General features: G+C 37.9%; 1 protein-coding gene across 2 annotated transcripts in view; it reads left to right on the forward strand.

The window, feature by feature from the left end:
• The first annotated feature begins 374 nt into the window (after positions 1–374).
• DHX40 (DEAH-box helicase 40) overlaps positions 375–21,834 on the forward strand; it is a 45,302-nt gene continuing 23,842 nt past the window's right edge. The window contains exons 1-10 of one of the 2 annotated variants that reach the window (XM_061142661.1): positions 375–503; positions 1,420–1,587; positions 2,985–3,130; positions 4,551–4,670; positions 4,873–5,100; positions 5,325–5,391; positions 6,307–6,438; positions 16,337–16,436; positions 18,640–18,726; positions 18,863–19,045. In XM_061142661.1, coding sequence (XP_060998644.1) covers positions 452–503; positions 1,420–1,587; positions 2,985–3,130; positions 4,551–4,670; positions 4,873–5,100; positions 5,325–5,391; positions 6,307–6,438; positions 16,337–16,436; positions 18,640–18,726; positions 18,863–19,045 — 1,283 coding nt within the window. In that variant the 5' untranslated portion in view covers positions 375–451. Of the gene's footprint in view, positions 564–1,419; positions 1,588–2,984; positions 3,131–4,550; positions 4,671–4,872; positions 5,101–5,324; positions 5,392–6,306; positions 6,439–16,336; positions 16,437–18,639; positions 18,727–18,862; positions 19,046–21,834 lie in introns of both variants that reach the window. The other variant, XM_061142660.1, reaches the window with a different exon arrangement.

Below are 21,834 nucleotides of genomic sequence, written 5' to 3' on the forward strand. Positions count from 1 at the left end.
CACCACTGAGCGACTTTCACTGAAGGTGAGAATATTGTGGAATGCCGAACGCTAGGAAAGATTTCAGCTCCTGACAAAGGGTCACATCACGCTAGGTGTGTGAAGGTTGGATGCGTCTGCAGCGACCACTGATTCAAAAAAGGCGTCTCCCGGTCCTTTTGCGCACAAGCGGAGACCCCAGACCGGGCCCTCCCGGACGTCGGGGCTGGCTTTGCGCGCGGAAGCGCAGCGCACGCAGGCGGCGGGCGGGAAACACCCGGGGTACAGCGCTCCGCTTGGCGCCCGGGCGGGCGGGCTCCTCGAGCCACGTCATCGGGCGGCTCCCCCTCCCTTCGCCCGAGTCGCACGCGCGGAAGTAAACACCGCGACGTCATCAGGGCGCGTCTTCGCCTCTCCCCGCCCATCTCCCCAGGACCGGTGGACGTGCTCACCTCCGCTCGGGGCCAGGTCTATGTCCCGGTTTCCCGCCGTCGCGGGCAGGGCGCCAAGGCGACAGGAGGAAGGTGAGCGTTCGAGAGACCTCCAGGAAGAGCGGCCTTCGGCAGGTTCCGTCGCAGATAGAGGTGCGGTCCGCGGGACTCCGCGGAGGCCAGCGGGAGTGGTAGCACGGGGCTTTGGGGGGGAGGTGGGGGGGGGTGTGAAAGTCCTCCTGAGACAGGCGGAGAAGAGGAGGCTGCAGGCTGCAGCCTTCCTGTCACCCTCCACGCCGGAGGCGAACTTTGCGTCCAGAGAGCCACTTTGGACTGGAGAGGGGCGGTCCCAGACCTAAGTTGGGCGAAAACCCTGCTGGGGGGCAAAAAAGTGCACCCCAACGCCGGGACGCGTCCAGCTCTTAAATAGGCTCAGAAAGCCTTTGTTCTCTACCCACCCGTTCCCCCTCCCACCCCTCCGCCCCTCCGCCGGGCCGCCAGCCTGCCTTTGGGTACGGTATGAAGGGAGCCAGTTTCCAGGAGCCAGTTTCCATGGTTACCCACCACTTGGCCTTCTGGGATATCAGTCACTCTGAAAGGGGACCTAACTTGAACCGTGAATCAGAAGCAAATACAGGTGGCTTTTCATTTAGCTGAGAGTTTTTCTGCCCTGTTCCAGTTTTGGGGTCTATTATTTAATAAAATTGGGTTTTGTGCTTCTGGATAGGTATACCTGCAAATATATTGCCTTGTGCTAGGCTTACTTTGTCAGATACTTTGAGTCATGCATTAAGAAATGCTCAAGTTGATCTCACTAAAAAGTTGCTCTGAGCTTAGAAACACTCGCTCGCAAATGGGATGTAAGGGATTTCACCGAGAAGTCATGGGTTGATTCTTTCCAACCCTAAAATTCTATTGTTATTCTCTTTTTCAGTTTTTGGAAATTGAGATATCTTTACAGGCCTTTTAATTGTACATCCCCCCGCCCCCCCCCGGCCTTTCATTACAGAAGAGAAAGGATGCACATCACAGGAGGGAGGAACTACTCCAACTTTTCCCATTCAGAAACAAAGAAAAAAGCTTATTCAAGCTGTGAAGGACAATTCATTCCTTATTGTTACTGGAAATACAGGAAGTGGTAAAACAACTCAACTCCCAAAATATCTATATGAAGCAGGTAATTTTATTCTGGGATGATATTGGGAGCATTTAAAAAAATATCCTTTTAAAAGCTAATAGGACTTTGTATTACATAAATGCCTATCATTTGTTTTACAGTCCGATTCTTCTCTTGGCACACTGTCCTTGTATATTTCGCTTTTTTTTATAGTCTTATTTCAGATTCAGGAATTAGTTGAAATGGCATTTTCAGTTACCATAATAATTCTAAATAGAATTATAGGTAGATATTGATTCTCTGCTGTAGAGTAGGTTGTCTTGCAGTAGACTGTTCAACGTTGGGTATTGAAATGATTTTCAGGGGAAGGGATATATTGATATCTGTTGCTGACATTACTATTTCTGGGTTCTTTTTCCAGAGTGATATCAGATAACTGTCTATTCCTTGATTTTCCCAACACCAAGCCAGCTAACAAATTACCCTTACAGTGTCTTTCCTTTCACTATGGTAAAACTTTATATCATTAGGTTGGTATACAGCAAAATTATGTTGGATATTAATAAAAATTTCTTAGCTTACATATTAACTTACTCTGATAAATCAGGTCTTTTAAGATGCTATCTGTTGGGCTTCCCTGGTGGCTCAGTGGTAAAGAAGCTGCCTGCCAAACAAGAGACATGGATTGGATCCCTGGTCTGGGAAGATCCCACATGCAGTGGAACAGCTAAACCCATGTGCCACAACTATTGAACCCTTGCCCTAGAGCCCAGGAGCCGCAGCTCCTGAAGCCCTCACACCCTAGAGCTTGAAACGAGAAGCCCATATACTGCAACTGGAGAGGCATCCCTGTCGCTGAAACTAGAGGAAAGCCACGCAGCAATGAAGACTCAGCACAACCAAAAATAAATAAATAAATAAATAATTTTTTTTAGAAAGATGCTGTTAAGACATACCACTGTTTTACATCCTATTAGTAAAGGAAAAAATACCATCAGTTATAAGATGCATTTCGCTTTCAGAGATACTAAAATGGTAGAACCTGTGAAAAGTGGTATATTTAAGCTTCTGTGGAAAAAGTAAATCTATTTTAGGAAGTGTGTGGAATTTTACGTCTTCCTAGAGGTTAAAAATTCTTGGCTTATTCTTTAGAGTAAATCTTAAGACTGAAATTGGAAAAATTCTAATTAAAATATGTACATTTAAATGGTTGTTAATATGTATTCTTATGTATGTGAGAATGGTTATTAATTATATATATGTGTATGGTTATTGATATATACTCTTATTTTTAATTAATACTTAAATTTCCATGGTGCAAATGTAAGACAATGTGTTGTTAATTTTGCAGAGTTTTCTTTTAGAAACTCTTGAACAGTTTGTATCGATTGAGCAGAAACAGTTTAATGGGAATCAGTGGTTAACATTTTTGTGTTTTTTACCTCTGGATTTGGTAGGGTTTTCACAACATGGTATGATTGGTGTGACCCAGCCACGAAAAGTAGCTGCCATATCTGTTGCTCAGAGGGTTGCTGAAGAAATGAAATGCACATTGGGATCCAAAGTAGGATACCAAGTTCGTTTTGATGATTGCAGCTCCAAGGTACCAAAGTTCTGTTTGTGTTTAGTTAAGTAGTGTAAAGTTATAGAAAGAGTGGGAAAAGTTATGGAAGATTTTGACTTCAAAATTTCATTTGCATTTTAAAGAAATAAAGCCTCAGATTAGAATTAATTTGTATTGCCCATTATTAATGTCTTGTCCTGGGTGCCTTCCCTTTTCTCCTTTTCTCCCTTCTCAATTAGTTTTGTGACAGTTATGTTGATTTTTTCATAGGATTCCCTTGTGTATTTTAGCTGTTACAGTTCTTGACATGTAACTTACATTTGTGTTCTTTGAAAAGACATTTTATTGTAGTAATATATACATAAAATAAGGTTTACCATTTTTAGTATTTTCAGATCACATTTAGGTAAACATGCAGTGGCATTAAGTACATTCATAGTGTTTTGTAACCGTTACCACTCTCTATATTTTCTGAATATTTTCACCATCCCAAACAACAGTGCTGTATCTCCACATTCCCATCTCCCCCACCTCCAGAAGTCCCTGGTACCATCTTTTCTGCTTTACATCTCTATGCATTTCTATATACTTAAAATGTGGGATCATACAATGTTGTGTCCTTTGTGTGGCTTATTTCATTTAGCTAATATTTTCAAGATTCATCCATATTATATGGTTGAATTCTTGAAGTCAGTGGAAAAATGACAGTTAACAAACTTATTGAGCAAATATTTTTTGAGCATCTTCTGTATTTATGGTAATAGTTCATAGCCACAATTTATATCCCCTCAGGATTTCTGAATCCTGAACCAGATGCAAAATAATCCCTGATTTGCTTATGGTCCCTAATAGGAATGGCTAGCAATAGTGGCACAGAATAACTCCCCAAAATACTGTCTTTGCATTCCTGGTGGTCCCTGCTGAGATTTTCGTTTTCTCCTTGCCTTGTTTTACAGATAGCTCGGGTTGTTGACTCCTTTTCTCACCTTCTTTTAATGCTAGTTGGCTGATCCTATTTTTGTTATAGGAAAATGGTCAGGGAGGAGTAGCATAAGATTGGTGCCGCCTTCCTTTTTTTCCTAAGTTCTCTAAAACAGCAGCTGAGACAGGGGGACGAATCCCATGTCGTTATTGTTTCCCACAGCTTGCTCACCAGAGGTCGCTGCATTGTCTTAACCACTTTCCACTGACTTCATTGTATTTCCTTATTGTTGCTTTATCCCAGAACATTCCCCTTAGTTTTCCTGCCTGTGTAGGTCACAAGTTTCATAGTTTACCATCCATGTTATTAAAATATATTATTAGGCTATTTTATGTACTCTTTTATTTAGTCAGATTAATTTGATCCCTTGATGTCTGTACATTTGAGGGGAAAAATTTAATTTGCAGAACAGGAGTGCATTTCTGTGATTTTTTTTTTTAATGTGTATGTTAATATACTCTGCTGTTTGAACATTAGGAAACAGCAATCAAATACATGACTGATGGATGTTTACTGAAACATATTCTGGGAGATCCAAATCTTACCAAGTTCAGTGTCATTATTTTGGATGAAGCCCATGAGAGAACTCTAACTACAGTGAGTATTTAACTTTATTGCTTATTTATTAGATAGTTTTATTTCTTTGGGGGTAGCTTTGTACTGTACAGTGAATTGCCTTCCCTTCCTTACGTTTTAGTCAATTAAAATATGAATCCTTTGATTAAGGAGAGCAAAATCCTTAAAATAAGTTGGTTGTTATGTACACTTGTGACTTATTAGAAATTTACTTTTCTTTCAGGACATCTTATTTGGTTTATTGAAGAAGCTATTTCAGGAGAAGTCTCCCAACAGGAAGGAGCATTTAAAGGTCGTAGTGATGTCAGCAACAATGGAATTAGCCAAGCTCTCTGCATTCTTTGGAAATTGTCCAATATTTGATATACCCGGAAGGCTTTATCCAGTCAGAGAAAAATTCTGCAATTTGATTGGTCCACGAGATAGAGAAAATACTGCATACATTCAAGCGGTATTACTTGGCATCCTTTTTATGTCTTTTCTGTATCTGTGATTCTAGTTGACTGAGTAGTTTGATAATTCATTTTTTTCTCTAGTATTTTAGCAGCAACCTTCATAGGTCCTAGGACTTTTGAGAATCAGATTTAATTTTTCTGTGGACCTGAGGGAGGTGGTGGTAGTGGTGGTGGGGACTTTATCTCCACTAGCATTTTATGCCTGTGTTTCTTGCCCTAGATTGTGAAAGTGACCATGGATATCCATTTGAATGAAATGGCTGGAGACATCTTGGTTTTTCTGACTGGTGAGCATTCAGTACCAGGTTTAAAAACGAGGGGAATGTAGCACCACACTACTGTGTACTTTTGTTGGAAAATCTAGGCTCTACTCATTTTATCCTAGCCTTTTATGGTTATCTGAGTAGTTGTAGATGTTGTATCTTTTATTGGATATGTAAGATAATTCTACACTGCCCTGAAAACCACAAGTCTCCTTAGTAAACATATGTAAAATACACTGACCTTTTAGTAGGAAGATACTAAATGGTAAAATATTAATATTTTTATTACCGTATATAGAACTGTTAACCACTAAACAGTCCTGGATCTGAATGACTAATTTCATTATTTCAAAAGACATCCTGCCGGCTGCTTTCTTCTTTGAGTGGTGGGATGGTACTGTGTGGTAGCAGTGCATAAGGTGTGGAATCTGTGTCTCATAGGCATGCTTTTTTGGATCAAAAATAGAATAGTTAAATCTCAGACTGGTGTGATTCTTCAAGTAGCAGCATTCTGCTAACAGATCTGAGTCATTTCATGGCTCACCTCCTACACTGCCTGTACTAATGTCAGAAGTGAGACATTGTAACAATCTCTTAGCCTTTTTAAGGAATTTGAAGTATTTTTAACATCAAATGCAGTATCCCCTATGGTAATGATTAACTTTATTGACTCTTCTTCAAATACCATGTTAGCAAGATGAAAGACTTGATGACTGTAAATGTTTTTATTTCTTTAGAGATTTAAATTCCTTGGAAACTGGGATTTCTTGTATTTTTAATTTTATGTTGGGATTGGCTACAACTTGTGTTCATCTACTTTAGATCAAATGAGATATTTAAAATATGCAAAACTAACATAAATCTAGAAGGGTTTTTCTTTTTCATTCTTAAATAATTTTGCTGTTCAGTTGCTGACATTATTTTCTCCCCTCATTTCAGGTCAGTTTGAAATCGAAAAAAGTTGTGAGTTACTTTTTCAGATGGCAGAATCTGTTGATTATGATTATGATGTCCAAGATACCACTCTAGATGGCTTGTTAATATTGCCCTGTTATGGATCTATGACAACAGGTAATTCCTCACTAGAACAGAAAATTTGATTTTTTAAGAACTTTATATTGAATAATCTATTGGATAATCACATGTTTACAGATACAGTATGCAGACAGTAAGTGTTTAGGTCAAAGAATTTCACAAAGTGAACTCACCTTTGTAACCAACAGCCCAGATTAGGAAGTAGTGTTTGGAGAATCATCCTGCATCCCTTGAGAGACATATTGAAGCCTTTTCACATTCACTTTTCCAAGACTTTGGTCATCTATCCCCCTTACTGTTGTTAAGAGAGGGCTGTGTCCTCTCCCAGCAAAACAAAAATATTGTCATTAATTTTTTGAAATGAGGGCTATAATTCCTTGATAGTAGTACTATAAATCAAATCTAATTTGCCACTGCCACAGAATTTCTAGGAATCTTATATATCCAGACATAACAGAGAGAGTGGATTGTTTTCTTTTTATGTAGCCACGCATACTAGTCTACTTTTCAAGTATGATGTAGTTCTTTTTTAAGTTCAGAGAGCAAATTCTAACTCTGATCATTCTATTTGTTCATAATAAATGTTACTGAATGAGGTTTAGAATTTGTTTTGTATAACTATTGTATTATGGAATTTGACTTGTAATACGAAAGGGAAGTTAACCTGTAGTCTCCTATTTGGACTTTGACTGGGATTAGCATTTATATAATGCAAACAAGCATTTGAATGTTTTTATATTTTATGTGTAGTTTTGTATTCGTTGAGTAGGTGGTTCTTATCTGTATATTAACAAAAGCAGTTCAGAAATGTATGTGTTGGTAAATAACCATAGACATACCATTTTAGAAACTCCTTTTGTGATGGTATTGGGCCCTCGCACTCAACATTGACATCTATTTTAGATTATTACATCTTGAAGGGAATTCGTAGGGTCATTATTAGGTATTTAATTTGTTTTATTATTTTGGAGATTTTATCTACTAATTCTTTTATAATTTACTTTGTAATTGATAAGATAATTCAAAACCTGGTATAGTTGCTTTGTGTTAATTGTTAATACATACATACTTCTTCTGTATAAAGTAAAGAAGTCATTCTTTCCATCTTATTGCCACATTGAAAATAATTGTTCTTTATCTGCCATTGCTTCTTGCTTATCTTCCTGAGATTCAGTTTTTATACTATTAAAGCTTGCTAGTGACCTGTTCCTCAAATCTCATGGCATTTTCCATCAGTTTTATTTTGATTTTGGGTTCATAATAAGTCTCCTTAAATGCTGTTGTGTAGGATAATTATTTGGTTCTTCTGACCACTATTTCCATAAGTCTGTTGCCTTACCACCCTCCCTGGCTTTTGTTCCCCTCTGAATATGACTATTTTCTGAGGTTTCTTCCTTAGCTTGCTATTTTCTTAGAATTCTCTGTTTTGGAGAGGTTGGCTTCTAGGATTCACCTGTCACTTCTTTGTGATGACTCCTGAAAGCTGTCTGTAGTTCAGTCTCCTGCACTCCAGGCCTCCTGGGTCTCACAGCACTTTCTGATGTGTTCATCATCTCCTAGATCATACAGTCCAAGCGCGTGGCAACTCCTACAGGTTTTCTTTTGCCTTTATCTTCACCAGAGCCTTCGTTTTTCTTCTTTTTTCCCTCATTGCCATTAGAATTGGGATCCTCAGTTTGCTTTCCTGGGTTGTTAACATATCCAGCTAACTGATTTTCCCTGATTTAATTTGCCATCCTACCTGCTGTGGTAAATATAATCTTCCAAAAGCACAGCTCTGATTGTGTCGGTCTCCTATTCAGTAGCTCCAGTCATTTCCTATTGCCAACTGAATTAAAATGCCAGCTTAATAACTTGGCGTTCATTTTCCTTCCAATATGACTTTAGCCAGCTTTCAGCCTTAAATCCCAGTGTATGTGATTTTCTTTGTTGGTGTATATCAGTTCACTTCAGTTGCTCAGTCATGTCTGACTCTTTGCGACCCCGTGGACTACAGCACTCCAGGCTTCCCTGGCTTTATCACCAACTCCCGGAGTTTACTCAAACTCATGTCCATCGTGTCGGTGATGCCATCCAACCGTCTCATCCTCTGTTGTCCCCTTCACCTCCTGCCTTCAATCTTCCCCAGCATCAGGGTCTTTTCCAGTGAGTCAGTTCTTCCAATCAGGTGGCCAGAGTATTGGAGCTTCAGCATCAGTCCTTCCAATGAACATTCAAGACTGATTTCCTTTAGAAAATCAGTGACTGGTTGGACCTCCTTGTAGTCCAAGGGACTCTCAAGAGTCTTCTCCAACACCACAGTTCAAAAGCATCAATTCTTCCGTGCTCAGCTTTCTTTATAGTCCAGCTCTCACATCCATTGACTACTGGAAAAACCATAGCTTTGACTAGACGGACCTTTGTTGGTAAAGTAATGTGTCTGCTTTTTTTTTTTTTTTTTTTTTTGTGTCTGCTTTTTAATATGCTGTCTAGGTTGGTCAGAGCCTTTCTTCCTAGGAGCAAGTGTCTTTTAATTTCATGGCTGCAGTCACCATCTGCAGTGATTTTGGAGCCCCCAAAAAATAAAGTTTCTGTTTCCATTGTTTGCCCATCTATTTCCCATGAAGTGATGGGACCAGATGCCATGATCTTAGTTTTCTGAATATTGAGCTTTAAGCCAACTTTTTCACTCTCCTCTTTCACTTTCATCAAGAGGCTCTTTAGTTCTTCTTCGCTGTCTGCCATCAGGGTGGTGTCATCTGCATATCTAAGGTTATTGATATTTCTCCTGGCAATCTTGATTCCAGTTGGCGTATATAGGTAAATGGTAAAGATGTGAAATTGGGTTTGAGTAGAGCCATTACTGAAGGGTTTTGTTTATTTATTTTAGTTCCCCTTCTGGTTCCAGGGCACTGTAAGGTGAGCTACTGGTGATCCATTATGATCATAACCATATTTATTGTAGCAGTTTATGACAGTGCAAAGAGGCATTCAGATGAAGCCAATGAGGTACTGAGTAATGGGTGAGATGGAGTTTGATGAAGTAGCGAGACAGTAGCAGGTTCCTGGGATCTAAGACTTTCTTTATAAGCCTAGTAAATACAACATAGTGCTTAGTTTCTTTGTTATTGCTACTTTGGGTTGTGGGGAGAGACCTTAATACAATGTTATTTCTTTTATTTCCTATTAGCCTGAGGAACAGAAAGTTTGCATTTGGGAGTGAGGAGAGGGAAGAAAGGGTTTCCTGCCTGTAGCCTGGAGTGAGGGGTTTCCATAGGTTTAGTGATGAGGTAGACATTATGAGGTGGATATTTTATATTTGCTCTTAACTTCTGAGCTAGCCGTGAATGTGGCTATTTTAAAGTGACATCTTTAAATACCTCCCTGCTTGACATAAAAAATTCTCATCTGTCAAATATGAAGAGGTGCTGAGGTGTTCCTTCTACTACCAGGTCATACGACCCTGCTCACTGGGCTGAACTCCCCCTGACCCCGACCCCTTGTGATGTTCACTCAGGCTCAAAATGTAAGAGCTATTTTTGATTTCTTTTCCTCTGGCAACATTTTTGTGATTCTGTGTTTGCTCCTTCCTGAACTTGAACTCCTGCTTTCCCTTTTATTCTCCCCCCTCACTGTTCGAAATTCTGCTATTTTGTTTCACAAGTGCAGCCAACTCCATAAAAACCCTTCCTGCTTTCCCTCCTCACAGCTGGCTTTTATCTCTTCTTTGTTTGAACCTCATTGTGCTTTACTGTACCTCTTGTGGCATTTGACACATTTAACTTGTGTTACGATTGTTTCATCCCCTCTATGAGATTGTGAACTTCCTGAGGACAAGTACTGTGTGTTGAAAAAGTCCTAACTAAATGTTTCTTAAATTGAGTTCCAGGTTTTTCACTTTCTGCTTGATATTCTGTTATATAAATGTCTTGTACCAAACTCAAGAATAAGAACCTTATTCTTGTTTCTCTCAAACCTTTTCTCTCTTTTTACTTCCTCCTTTTTGTTCAGGTCTTGCATTCCTTCATGTTAGTTGTGCATTTAGGGAAAGCTAAGTGAAGTTGCCCAGTCGTGTCCGACTCTTTGCGACCCCATGGACTATAGCCCACCAGGCACCTCAGTCCATGGAATTTTCCAGGCAAGAGTACTGGAGTGGGTTGCCATTTCCTTCTCCAGGTAGGGAAAGCTAAACCCCTACTAAAATTTGTGAACTGAAGTATACTTGTTGCTTCATAGATGACAATTATTTGCATTGAATTAGGCATTTTTAGCACTGAAGTAATTCTCTAATTCAGTGCAGAAACCTTTTGTGGAGGGTGGGAATCTTAGATTTTTTTTTTTAAGTATTAAAAGCCATGGCTGTTTTTCTAGAAAAATGCACATATACCCGTATATATATATGTATATATATATGCATAATCAGATTTCTTTATCTTACAGATAGAGGCTAAGTGCTGTTCCTGAGGTCACATGGTGAATCTACATTTGGTTACTGGTTATTTATTCAGTAGTGGAGGATCTAACAGTACATGTGTTTCCACAATAGATGAAGAAAAGGAGAGGAGTTTTACCTTGGGATGGTGTACAACATTTTAAAAGAGGAGAAACTGCTCATTTAGATTATTGCATACATCCCAAAATAGTTTTTTCTCTTTTGCTTACAAAACAGAGATACTACTTTCAATATGTCGAGTACCAACTGTCTAGGATAGTTTCCTTAAATGTTAAGATTAGAGATGTGGGGGAATAAGGCTAGTGAGTTTCACATAAAATCTTTTAGTCTATGTGTTTTCTCCCCAAATGAAAAATTTTATCTTATCTTAGAAAGAAATACATACTTTTTTAAAACAATAAAATCATCAAAGCAAGAAAAATAAACTTAGGTGCCACCAACATGATTAGGTGATAATCACTATTAATATTTTGAGGTATATTGTTCTGACCTTTTTATTTATACAATTAGATATGTTTTATTGTTTAGATTTTTTTTTTTTTTTTAAGAAAAATGGGTTGATTTTACATATGCTCCTTTGTTTTTCTTTTCTGCCCTTTGTAGAAGTTTTAAAAGTACAGAAAAGTACCAAAAAAATGCATTTTCCACTATGCAGAATTAACCTAGATGGTGTCTCTCTTAAAGAAAAATTACTCAATTAAGGGAAAATGATACAGTTTGATTATAATGAATTCAAGCAGTGTACAAAATTACAAAGGTAAACTTAAAGAAATCACCTCAAACTCCATCCAGAAATAACCATCTTTAACATTAGAAAGAACATTATTCAGATCTGTGTGTGTGTGTGTGTGTGTACGTGTGTACATATAGAAGGATAAGTAAGTAGGTAGGCTGAAAGAAATACTTTTCAAGAGTGAGATTATACTATTAGTTGCTTTTTTAGAAAGTAATTTTGCTTGAATTTACTTGAAGGAATTGTTAACTTTTAACTTCAAGTAAATCTTTACCATGAGATAATATTTTATAATAAAAGATTGCTCTCAGTTTAAAAAAATGAAAAATATTAAGCTGAAGTTAATATCTTCCTTCTAGACTATATTTGGTGCTTACTTTGGCAGCACATATGCTAAAATTAGACAATATTTGATTGGAGATCTTATCTATTGCCTGATTTGAAAGATGAAGACTTAAGTACTTATATTCTTCTATATCCTCCCCTTCTGATTTTTGAAAGTTATTTTTACATTGTTCAGATGTATCCAGTGTTTATCATCAATCCTTTTACCATGATTTTTCCATTCCTAAACTACTTTTGATTGATTTTAGATTGGGTAGATTTGGTAGATTTTAACCTTTTTTTTTTTTCTTCTTCTTAATAGAAGGGATCCTGGGTGTTTTTGTTTTTGTTTTTTTGTAGTTCTTTTGTTTAAGAATATCAGGCTTTTGCCTTTGTACTTGAGCTACATCTTGGCTGGGTTTTATGTTCTTGGGTTACACTTTCTTTTCCTTAGAACTTGGTAGACAGACGTTGTCCAGTTGTCTTCTGACATTGAGTGTTGCTGCGGAGAAGTCTGAGGCCAACCTGATTTTTTTCCCCCTCCTTGTAAGTGATTTGTTTTATCTGTCTGATTGCTTGAAATTTCCTATTTTTATCCTTAAAGTTCAATAGTTTCATTTAGAATATTTTTTTGGTGTTGGGTGTTTTATAGTAAAAATTTCCTGGAATTTTATGTGCTTTTTAAAAAAATGAACTTTTCATACAATAAACTATGCCTGTTTAAAGTGTACAGTTTCATGAGTTTTGAGAAATGTACATATCTGTGTAGGCGCTTCCTAGGTGGCTCAGTGGTAAAGAATCCATCTGCCAGTGCAAAACATGCAGGAGATGTGGGTTCAGCCCCTGGGTCGGGAAGACCCCCTGGAGGAGAAAACGGCACCCACTCCGGTACTTCTGCCTGGAAAGTCCCATGGACAGAGTCTGGTGGCTGCAGCCGATGGGGTTGCAAGGAGTCGGACACGACTTAGCAATTGAGTACACATGCACACATATCTGTTAACTACCACCAAAACCATGATAAAGTGGTTAATCTTTTGATCTGCAATTTTAATTATCATGTTAGATTGCCTCTCTTCCATATATTTTAGCTTCCTTCCAGTTACTTTATCTTTTCAACTGCATTTACTGATTATCTGAAGCCTTTTCTCTGTGTCAGAAGTTTGATTTTCAGCTGTGTTAGTGAGGATTCTCAAGATATTTTTGATGCACCCAAAAATGACTTCCAGTGGGGGTAGAGTTTGAGCTGAACAGTGTTGTACTACTTTTATTTTGTTCCAGAATCATTTTAACCCCTTTGATTAACAGTTTCCGTTTATAGCTCTGTGTTCCTTTTATACACATTTTCTCTCTGTTTCTCTTATCTCACACACACACACACATTCTCTTTCAAACATGTTTCTGCTTTAGGAACAATTTGAAACAAATTTTATGAGGATGTTTCAGTTGGCCTTAACATATAATGTGGAACATACATGTATCTTAGGAATGTTAAAGAGTGTTAAGTGGTCTAGCCTCAGTATCTTTATTTCATGGTAGATTTTGGAACATCTTTCTGCCTTTTTGCCAATCCTCCCTCCTTGCCTGTTAATTTACATCCTGGTACCTTATTAGGTGGGCTTATCTGGTGGCTCATAGCCACCAGGTAAGTGGTGGTAAATAGTGGTAAATAGCCAGGTGGAGGAGACATGGTAAAGAGCCAGTGTGAGAGGTGCAAGAAATGCAGATTTGATCCCTGGGTCGGGAAGATCCCCTGGAGGAGGGCATGGCAACCCACTCCAGTATTCTTGCCTGGAAAATTCCGTGGACAGAGGAGTCTGGTGGGCTACAGTTCATGGGGTAGCATAGAGTCAGACACGACTGAGGAACTAAGCTTGCACACAGTGCAAGTATTGTTTCCCCTTTTCTTTGTGGAAACTGAGAATGTGCTTTAAGATGTATGTATTTAACTTTCCCCCCCAACCTTTACAAAGAGACATAAAATTGGCATATGTGTATACTTACGGAATATGGTGTTAAAGTATATGGGTGAAATGTAAATGTGAAACAAACCTGAGTCTTGTCAAAATAGCAGGTTAAGAACTTTTTAATTGACTAGTGAACAGTGATAAACTGAAATCTTGCTTGAATTCAAGACTAAAATTAGGTACTTTTAGAAATGAGTTAATTGAAAAACAGAGTTGATCATAAATATGTTCAGAATGGACATTTCTAATTTATGTAAACTTTTATGGTAATGTGAAACTTTAGAAGGATCTCTGTTATTTATACCATGCATTTTAAAATTTATCAATTCATTGAACTTTATTGAGCACTTTCTGTGGTCCAGGCATTTTAGGTACTGGGGTGGGAGGGGAGTGGTATGTCTTGAATAAGAGAAAGTCCTTGTTCTTACAGAACTACATTATAGTAGAAGACATAGACAGCAGATAAATGTGTTAACATATAATGTGAAATACTGGGTAGTGTGTGACTCATTTGAACTATCTGGAAGAAATGAGCTGCCTGAATCTAAGAAACACCTAAAAAATAATTTTTATCACTTATGTGTAAGTTGCCTTTCTAGCACTTTTTTAACTTAATTTCAGAATGATGTAGAAGAGCAGTAATACTTGACTTGGTTTTAAACTTGCCTGTCTATATGTGGATCTTGGGCAAGCCACTTGACTTCTCTTTAGTTCTCATCCATAAAATGAGATGGTTGGCCTAGTACATGATTTTAAAACTGCTTGTCTGTGTCATACCTTTTCTCCTTTGTGAGAGTTCAACTTTGGTCTGTTTTATATATTGGGAATACCTGGATCTTTGTAAGATTTTATTTGGAAACACGTTTTGTACTGTATTTAAAAAAAGGTTTGGTTAAGATTTCCTTGGCTGCTGAGGAGAGAACAACTTGAAGTTGCTCAAGTAAAAAAAATTTTCTAAATGAATGTGGGTATATCTTGTGGAAATCAAATGCAACCATGCATTTAAATTTTTTTTCTTTTTACAGTATATGTATATACTTAACTGTTCAGTATAAATATATATGTTAAAATATATATATACAGATACAAATACAAATTTATATATACAAATATAAATACATATGCTGATAATTTCTTTTCATATGCCGGTAGATTGACTTGTGTACTCCTTGGAGTGACCACTCCTGATTTGTGGAGATCACTGAAATAGACAATCTACCCAAATCTCTTGCTTGACCCCTCGAGCCTTCATCCCACCATGACCACTCATTTGAAAACTTAGCATTGTAGACTTTGTCCGTATCATCATTTCTGACCTCAGTTTTAAGCATCTTTCTGATGATGACTTCCCGTTTCTGCCAATTCACTCTTCGAATTTAGCAATTTTCAGAATGCGTCAGGACTGTTAACAGTTTTCACTTATCTCCTTTTACCTATGCTGTTATCGTTTCCTTGCAAACAGTAACTCTCCTGTTCTCTGCTTAACCAGGCAAGAGGGCAAGTCTGGCCAAATCCATCTTTCTACTTGTTTTATACCATGTCTCTTAAGCCTTGGAGATTGCCACGCACCCAGAAATACCCTCTTGTGAACTGTTACAGATGATTCATTCTTTCTTCTCTTTAGACTAGCTTTCCTCTGTTATATTAGTCACTTCCCTATGGTTCACAAGTTAATTTTTCCTCTTTGCAAGAGACTGGCCTAATCAAATTGAGCATATCTCAGATCTTATTCCAAGAGATTCAAAGGAGAATGAGAACTGGTCCAGTTGGAGAGAGGTTTATCCTTGGCACCATAAACTATGGCCAGAGGAGCAAAGTTACTCTAACCATGACTGCTGGGGCCCACCCTTCAGAATGCATGGGTAGTGAAAATCAGGATGGTGTTACTTGTTTAGAGATGGAGTCATCTGAAAAAGGAGAAGGAAATGGCAACCCACTCCAGTATTCTTGCCTGGAGAATCCCAGGGACAGGAAGCCTGGTGGGCTGCCGTCTATGGGGTCGCATAGAGTCGGACACGACTGAGGCAACTTAGCAGCAGCAGCAGCAGCATCTGAAAAAGTAAAAACGGATTAACCTTAGTTAATCAGTCTTTAAAGCGTAGAAAGGTTCTTAATCTGTATGCGTGGGTGGGTGTTAGAGAGCCCCCAGGCATCCTGGTATTGTTAGAAAATTTTCGTGTATGTGTGCATATGTGACTTTTAATGGAGACGAGGTCCACAGTTTTTAAAGTCTCGAAGGGAGCTACGACCTACATAAAGGACTGCTGTGGGGTTTATTTTAGCAATAATAATCTGGTTCCATGGATCTAGATATCTTAATAGTAAAAGATGAGTAAAGAAATAGTTCTTGCTATTGTATTTTTAATTCAAGATAATTAAAGAGGTGAAGAAAACAACTTCTAATGGAAAGGAGTTTTTCAGAACTTGAGTTTGATCACATGCATGTTGTGAATTATTCTTTTCTTTTCATATATATTTTAGATCAACAGAGAAGAATATTTTTGCCACCTCCACCTGGAATTAGAAAATGTGTCATATCCACCAATATTTCTGCAACATCTTTGACAATAGATGGAATCAGGTATAACTTTTAAAATTCCTTTTAAAGCCAAGGAAGCCACTTAGTTAATCATAAAATATTAAGTTTGTGTCTCTGTGCCCTCTACCAGTTCCCCTCTCACCTACTTAACCTGTAATCACCCGTTTTTGGTAATTATTGTTTGCTCTGAATAGGAAATGGAGTAGGAAGTGCATATAGTATTTCTGTTGATACTTTTAAATACTTGTACTTGGCAACTTGTAGCTTTCTCTTCCCAAATGTAAGATTTTGTGTAATGTTTCAAGGATTTCTTTAAGTGGGAGGCCAAACCTGTTTTTCTGTCTTCCCGTTACCAGCGGATACCTAAAATGATCTGATATTCCCTTCTGACCTGTCAGCTCCACTTCATATAGTTAGCTTTGTAAATCCAAGTGTTTATCTGGAGGTACTGTTTCTTGCTTTTCAGCTTTTTGTGAAATGAACTTTATATTTCAGTGTAATCAATGATGCCATCAAACTTTTGAGAAATTTTGTAGAGAAACACTTGGAAATTTTAAGTCTAGACCGATAGCTAAACGAGAAATTCTTTTAGACCTTTGAGCCACATTCCTTCTGGATGCTTATCTTTTAGCCAGTATATTTTATGTCCTTAACTAAGTCTGTCTCTGCCACAGGATGACTACCTGCCCCAAAGATTCTGTATGTTTCTTTTGGGTAAAATGATCATCTAGATCTAAGAGGAAGTTTAATTTCCTCTGCTTCTCTCCTTAACTTTAAAAATAATGGTTTCACTAAGGGCTTAGGTGAGCAATTCTCTTGAGTAAGTTAATCTCTGTAATTTTTTGTTTCCAGCCAAGGCAATAGTCATGAAATAGCGTCTTTCAGAATGTTCCCTTAGTGAATGATAGACTTAGTACTATTCCTGACTTAGTTTTTTACCTGACTTGTTCTCCATTTAATTGGCTTAAAGTGGTGTTGTTAAAGGGTAAATGGAGTTAATTCTGAACCTGTTAGAATGATTTAGAGCTGATTTTCAAGTTTTTCATTTGTGGTTGTTGTTTAGTCACTAAATGCGTGTCTGACTCTTGCGACCCCATGGACTGTAGTTCGTCAGGCTCCTCTGTCCATGGGATTTTCCAGGTAAGAATACTGGAAGTGAGTTGCCATTTCCTTCTCCAGGGGATCTTCCCCACGCAGGGGCTGAACCTGCTTCTCCTGCATTGGCTGGTGGAACTTTACCACTGAGCCACTAGGAAAGCCCTTGTTTTCTATGGGACAGCATAAGATTTACATTGAAAAGTGGGTAATAAAGTAGTATTTATTCTATATACAGTGTGGTGCAACCACCACCTCTATCTCATCCTAAAGTTTTCATCACCCCCAAATAAAACTATATACTTGTTGTTGCCCACTTATGCCTCCACCCTAGCCCTTGGCAGCCGCCACTTAATGAATACCCTATTGGATATTTCATATAAATGGAGTCATACAGCATGTGATCTTTTGTGCCTGGCTTCTTCCACTCAGCATGTTTTTTGAGGTTCATCTGTGGTGTAGCATGTATCAGTACTTCATGCCTTTTTATAGCTGAATAGCATTCTGTTATATGTGTAGACCATAACTTGTTCACCCTTTCATCTCTTAGTGGTTAATGAGCATTTATGCTGTTTCTACCTTTTGGCCCTTATAGTGCACTATGAATATATGTCTGCAAGTATTTGTTGAGTGGGCTTCCCAGGTGGCTCAGTGGTAAAGAATTTGCCTGCTAGTGCAGGAGACGTGGGTTTGATCGTGGAGTGGGGAAGATCTCCTGGAGGAGGAAATGGCAACCCACTCCAGTGTTCTTACTTGGGAAATCCCATGGACAGAGGAGCCTGACGGGCTACAATCCACAGGGTCCCAAAGAGTGGGACACGACTGAGCACACACACATGCAGTTTGTTGAGTACTTGTGTTCAGTTCTTCTGAGTGTATTCCTAGGAATGGAGAGTTTGAGTCATATTGTAATTCTACATTTAAAGTTCTGAGGACCCACCAAACCATTTTCCACATTGGCTGAACCATTTTACATTTCCAATAGCAGTGGAACCAGTAGAGTTCCAGTTTCTTCACTTTCAGGTTTTACCCTTAACTGAAAAGTTGTTGTGTAGTTTTTAGTTTGATAGAAAAGAAGTACCCAAAGTGGTTAAAATTAGCAAGTCTTTCCATATTTTCTAGAAACTTAACTTTTTTCCATGCTCCTTAGATACGTGGTGGACGGTGGCTTTGTGAAGCAGTTAAATCACAACCCCAGGTTAGGATTGGACATCCTAGAGGTGGTTCCAATTTCAAAGTAAGTCTCTGTGTTAAGCCTTTTTGTTCAAAGAGCAGTTCATTAGATAATTTCTAATTGTTTTGAGAAAGAAAATGAATTACTTAGAAAAAAATCACAGACGTTTTGGGGGCTTTTTGTTGTTTTTTCCCTAAAGGAGCGAGGCGTTACAGCGAAGTGGCCGAGCTGGCAGGACTTCCTCAGGAAAATGCTTTCGGATCTATAGTAAAGATTTCTGGAACCAGTGTATGCCTGACCATGTGATCCCTGAGATTAAGAGAACTAGTTTGACATCTGTAGTTCTGACCTTAAAGTGCCTTGCCATACATGATGTAATAAGGTATGTAGACAACTTGGAAAAAAAGAAAAATTTGTTAGGGAGTCAGGTTTTTCCTCTGAAATTTTTTTGAAGTATTTGACACGTATAGCCCTCCATTTCAAGGTTTAACCAAACCCAAATAAAAGTTTTCTTTCCCTTGCTTTACCAGGATTTGATCGCTTGCTCATATTTTAACCTTGGCTTAATGGAGTGTTTCAGACTGATGTTTATTTGGATCATTTAGTGACCACTGTTTATCTTAATTCCACTTAGAAAGTGTTGTGTTTTATTTTTGGAGGGATTAGCATTTTTTATGTAGTCAGCATGGTACCAAGTACCATGAGAGGGGAATACTCTTTAGTAGGTTTTGCTTTCGCTAAGCTTAAATTCTAATGGGGAAATGAGATTTAGACACGAAGCAAAGAATAGAACAACTGTTAAATTTTAGTTAAATGTTGAACTATATAATTAGTATAGGACAGAATATTGTAGGGCCTTGAAATTTTATCATTATAAAATTTATGGTAGAAGAAATAGTGAAAGAAGAGTATTATCTTTGTCTTAATTTTGTTTTTAATTGCCTGGGGATGTTGAAGTGTCAGGAACTTAGGGAGAAGATGAGTGCATTCTTTTCTGTTTTTCATGTATTCTTTAAATTCATAATAAGGGAAATAGTTACTAGATGCATCCAGATAAGTTTTATATACTCTTGGAAAGCCATCTGAAGTTGATTTTTTTTTAATAACACCAGAGTTATTGTAACACCAGAGATTTTCTAGATGAGAATAAAAATCCTAGAAAGAAGAAAGCAGATATATAAAATTGTTTTCATAAATGATACCTATGAGAAAGGCCATTTTAAAGAAATCTAATTGACCAAACAGATGAACTCAGATTGAAAATATATATAAAGGCTAACAGAGCAGCATATAACCAAGAATAAATATATATTAGAAAAACAGAAACTATAATTACTCAATATCATCTGCACTGAATTATTTTTCCATCTTAAGTTTTAAGACTTAGAAAGTACTGAAAATTCTTAAAATGCTAGAGACCAAAAAAGACTTCTTTCCCCACCCCTCTTTCTTTTTACTTGTAGTTTTATTGTGATATAATTGACATACAGCACTGTAAGTTTAAGGCATATAGCATGACTTATATACATTGTGAAATGATCACCACAGTAGGTTTAGTGAACATCCATCATTTCATACAGGTGAAATATTAAAGAAATAGAAAAAAAATGTTTTTTCCTCACGTTGAGAATTCTTTCATATATAACATACAGCAGTGTTAATTATTTACCATGTTCTATCTCCCTGCAACAGAGAACCAGAATTTGAAATAGATGGTATAGTATTCATAGGTAACAAAAGAAAGTGGAGCTTTCGTTGTTACTGAGCTTCCCCATTCTCCTCCATCAAGGATGATTTTAGGGACTTTCCTGATGGGTAGCACAGTGGATAAGAACCTGCCTGCCAGTGCAGGGGACACAGGTTCAATCCCTGGTCTGGGAAGATTGCACATGTCATGGAGCACCTAAGCCAATGCGCCACAACTGCTGAGCCCACATGCCTCAACTGCTGAAGCTGGACACTCTAGGGCCCGCGAGCTGCAAATACTGAACCTGTGAGCCGCACCCGCTGCGCCTGTGAGCTGCAGCTGCTGGAGCTCGCACGCCTCGAGCCTGTTCTGTTCAACAAGAGAAGCCCCTGCCATGAGAAGCCAGCACGACAGCAAAGAGGAGCCCCTGCTTGCGGCAACTGAAGAAAGCCCGAGTGCAGCAACGAAGACAGGACAGCCAAAATAAACAAATAAATGAAAATTTTTAATAAAGAATGATTTTAAAACTGAAAAGAGAAGAACAAGTCTAGATAGGAAGGGATGATGACTAGCATGGATTAGAAAATACTGAGAGAAACCCTAACAACCATAAATGAGGTTGTCTTGAGGCTTTAGACATTATTTCCACAATACTAAAAGAACTTGCAGATATAATGTCAGAGGTACTATAGGTCACCTCTGAGAAACTATGCAGAACAGGTTACCAGAAAATTGTGAGAAACTAAAATAATAAATTTTCCATTTAAGAAAAGGGCAGGTTTTAGAAATAGCTGCCTAGTAAGCTTTACATTGATTCTTAGCAAATTCTTCCATTGTTTATTGGAAAATGGTTTAAGAGAATATAATGTTGATTTGTAATCATCACTGTGAATCGAAATGAATCACAAAGAATATGTCCTCAAACCATTCCCTTTTCAGTTTGAAGACAGGACCATTCACATAACAGATGCAAGAAGTGATTGAATGATAACCTGATGTCTCTTGTTTTCAACACAGTATTTAACAAGATTACATTTGACATCTTTGTGAATAAGAATATGACAGTACTGCTGAATTAGGGTATAGCCACCAAATAGCCAAACCCAGAAAGTATTGATTAATTTTTCACCAAGCCTTGATGGGGGTTTTATTGGTAGTATGCTGAATTTCACTTTTTCCTGATAAGCATTTTTAATGAAAATATTAAATAATCATATTAAAATCATGATTTCCAGATTTTTTGTAAAAATTTGCATACCTAATAGGTAGAAGATTAAAACTGAGACTTAGAATGGTCTCATAGGCCAGAACCTTGGGCAAAAATCACCAAGGTAAAAGTCTGAAAGGATATATCTAAAATCCTATGTTTTGATTGCACATTAAAGAAGTTCAGTGTGGAAAAGATCTTAAGTTATCTGATCACCACAAACTTAACATGAGTTTGCAGTTATTGTTTAAAAATTTAAAAAAACCCTACTGCATAA

The sequence above is a fragment of the Dama dama genome, chromosome 5 (assembly GCF_033118175.1).
Source record: "Dama dama isolate Ldn47 chromosome 5, ASM3311817v1, whole genome shotgun sequence".
NCBI classification, from domain to species: Eukaryota; Metazoa; Chordata; class Mammalia; order Artiodactyla; family Cervidae; genus Dama; species Dama dama.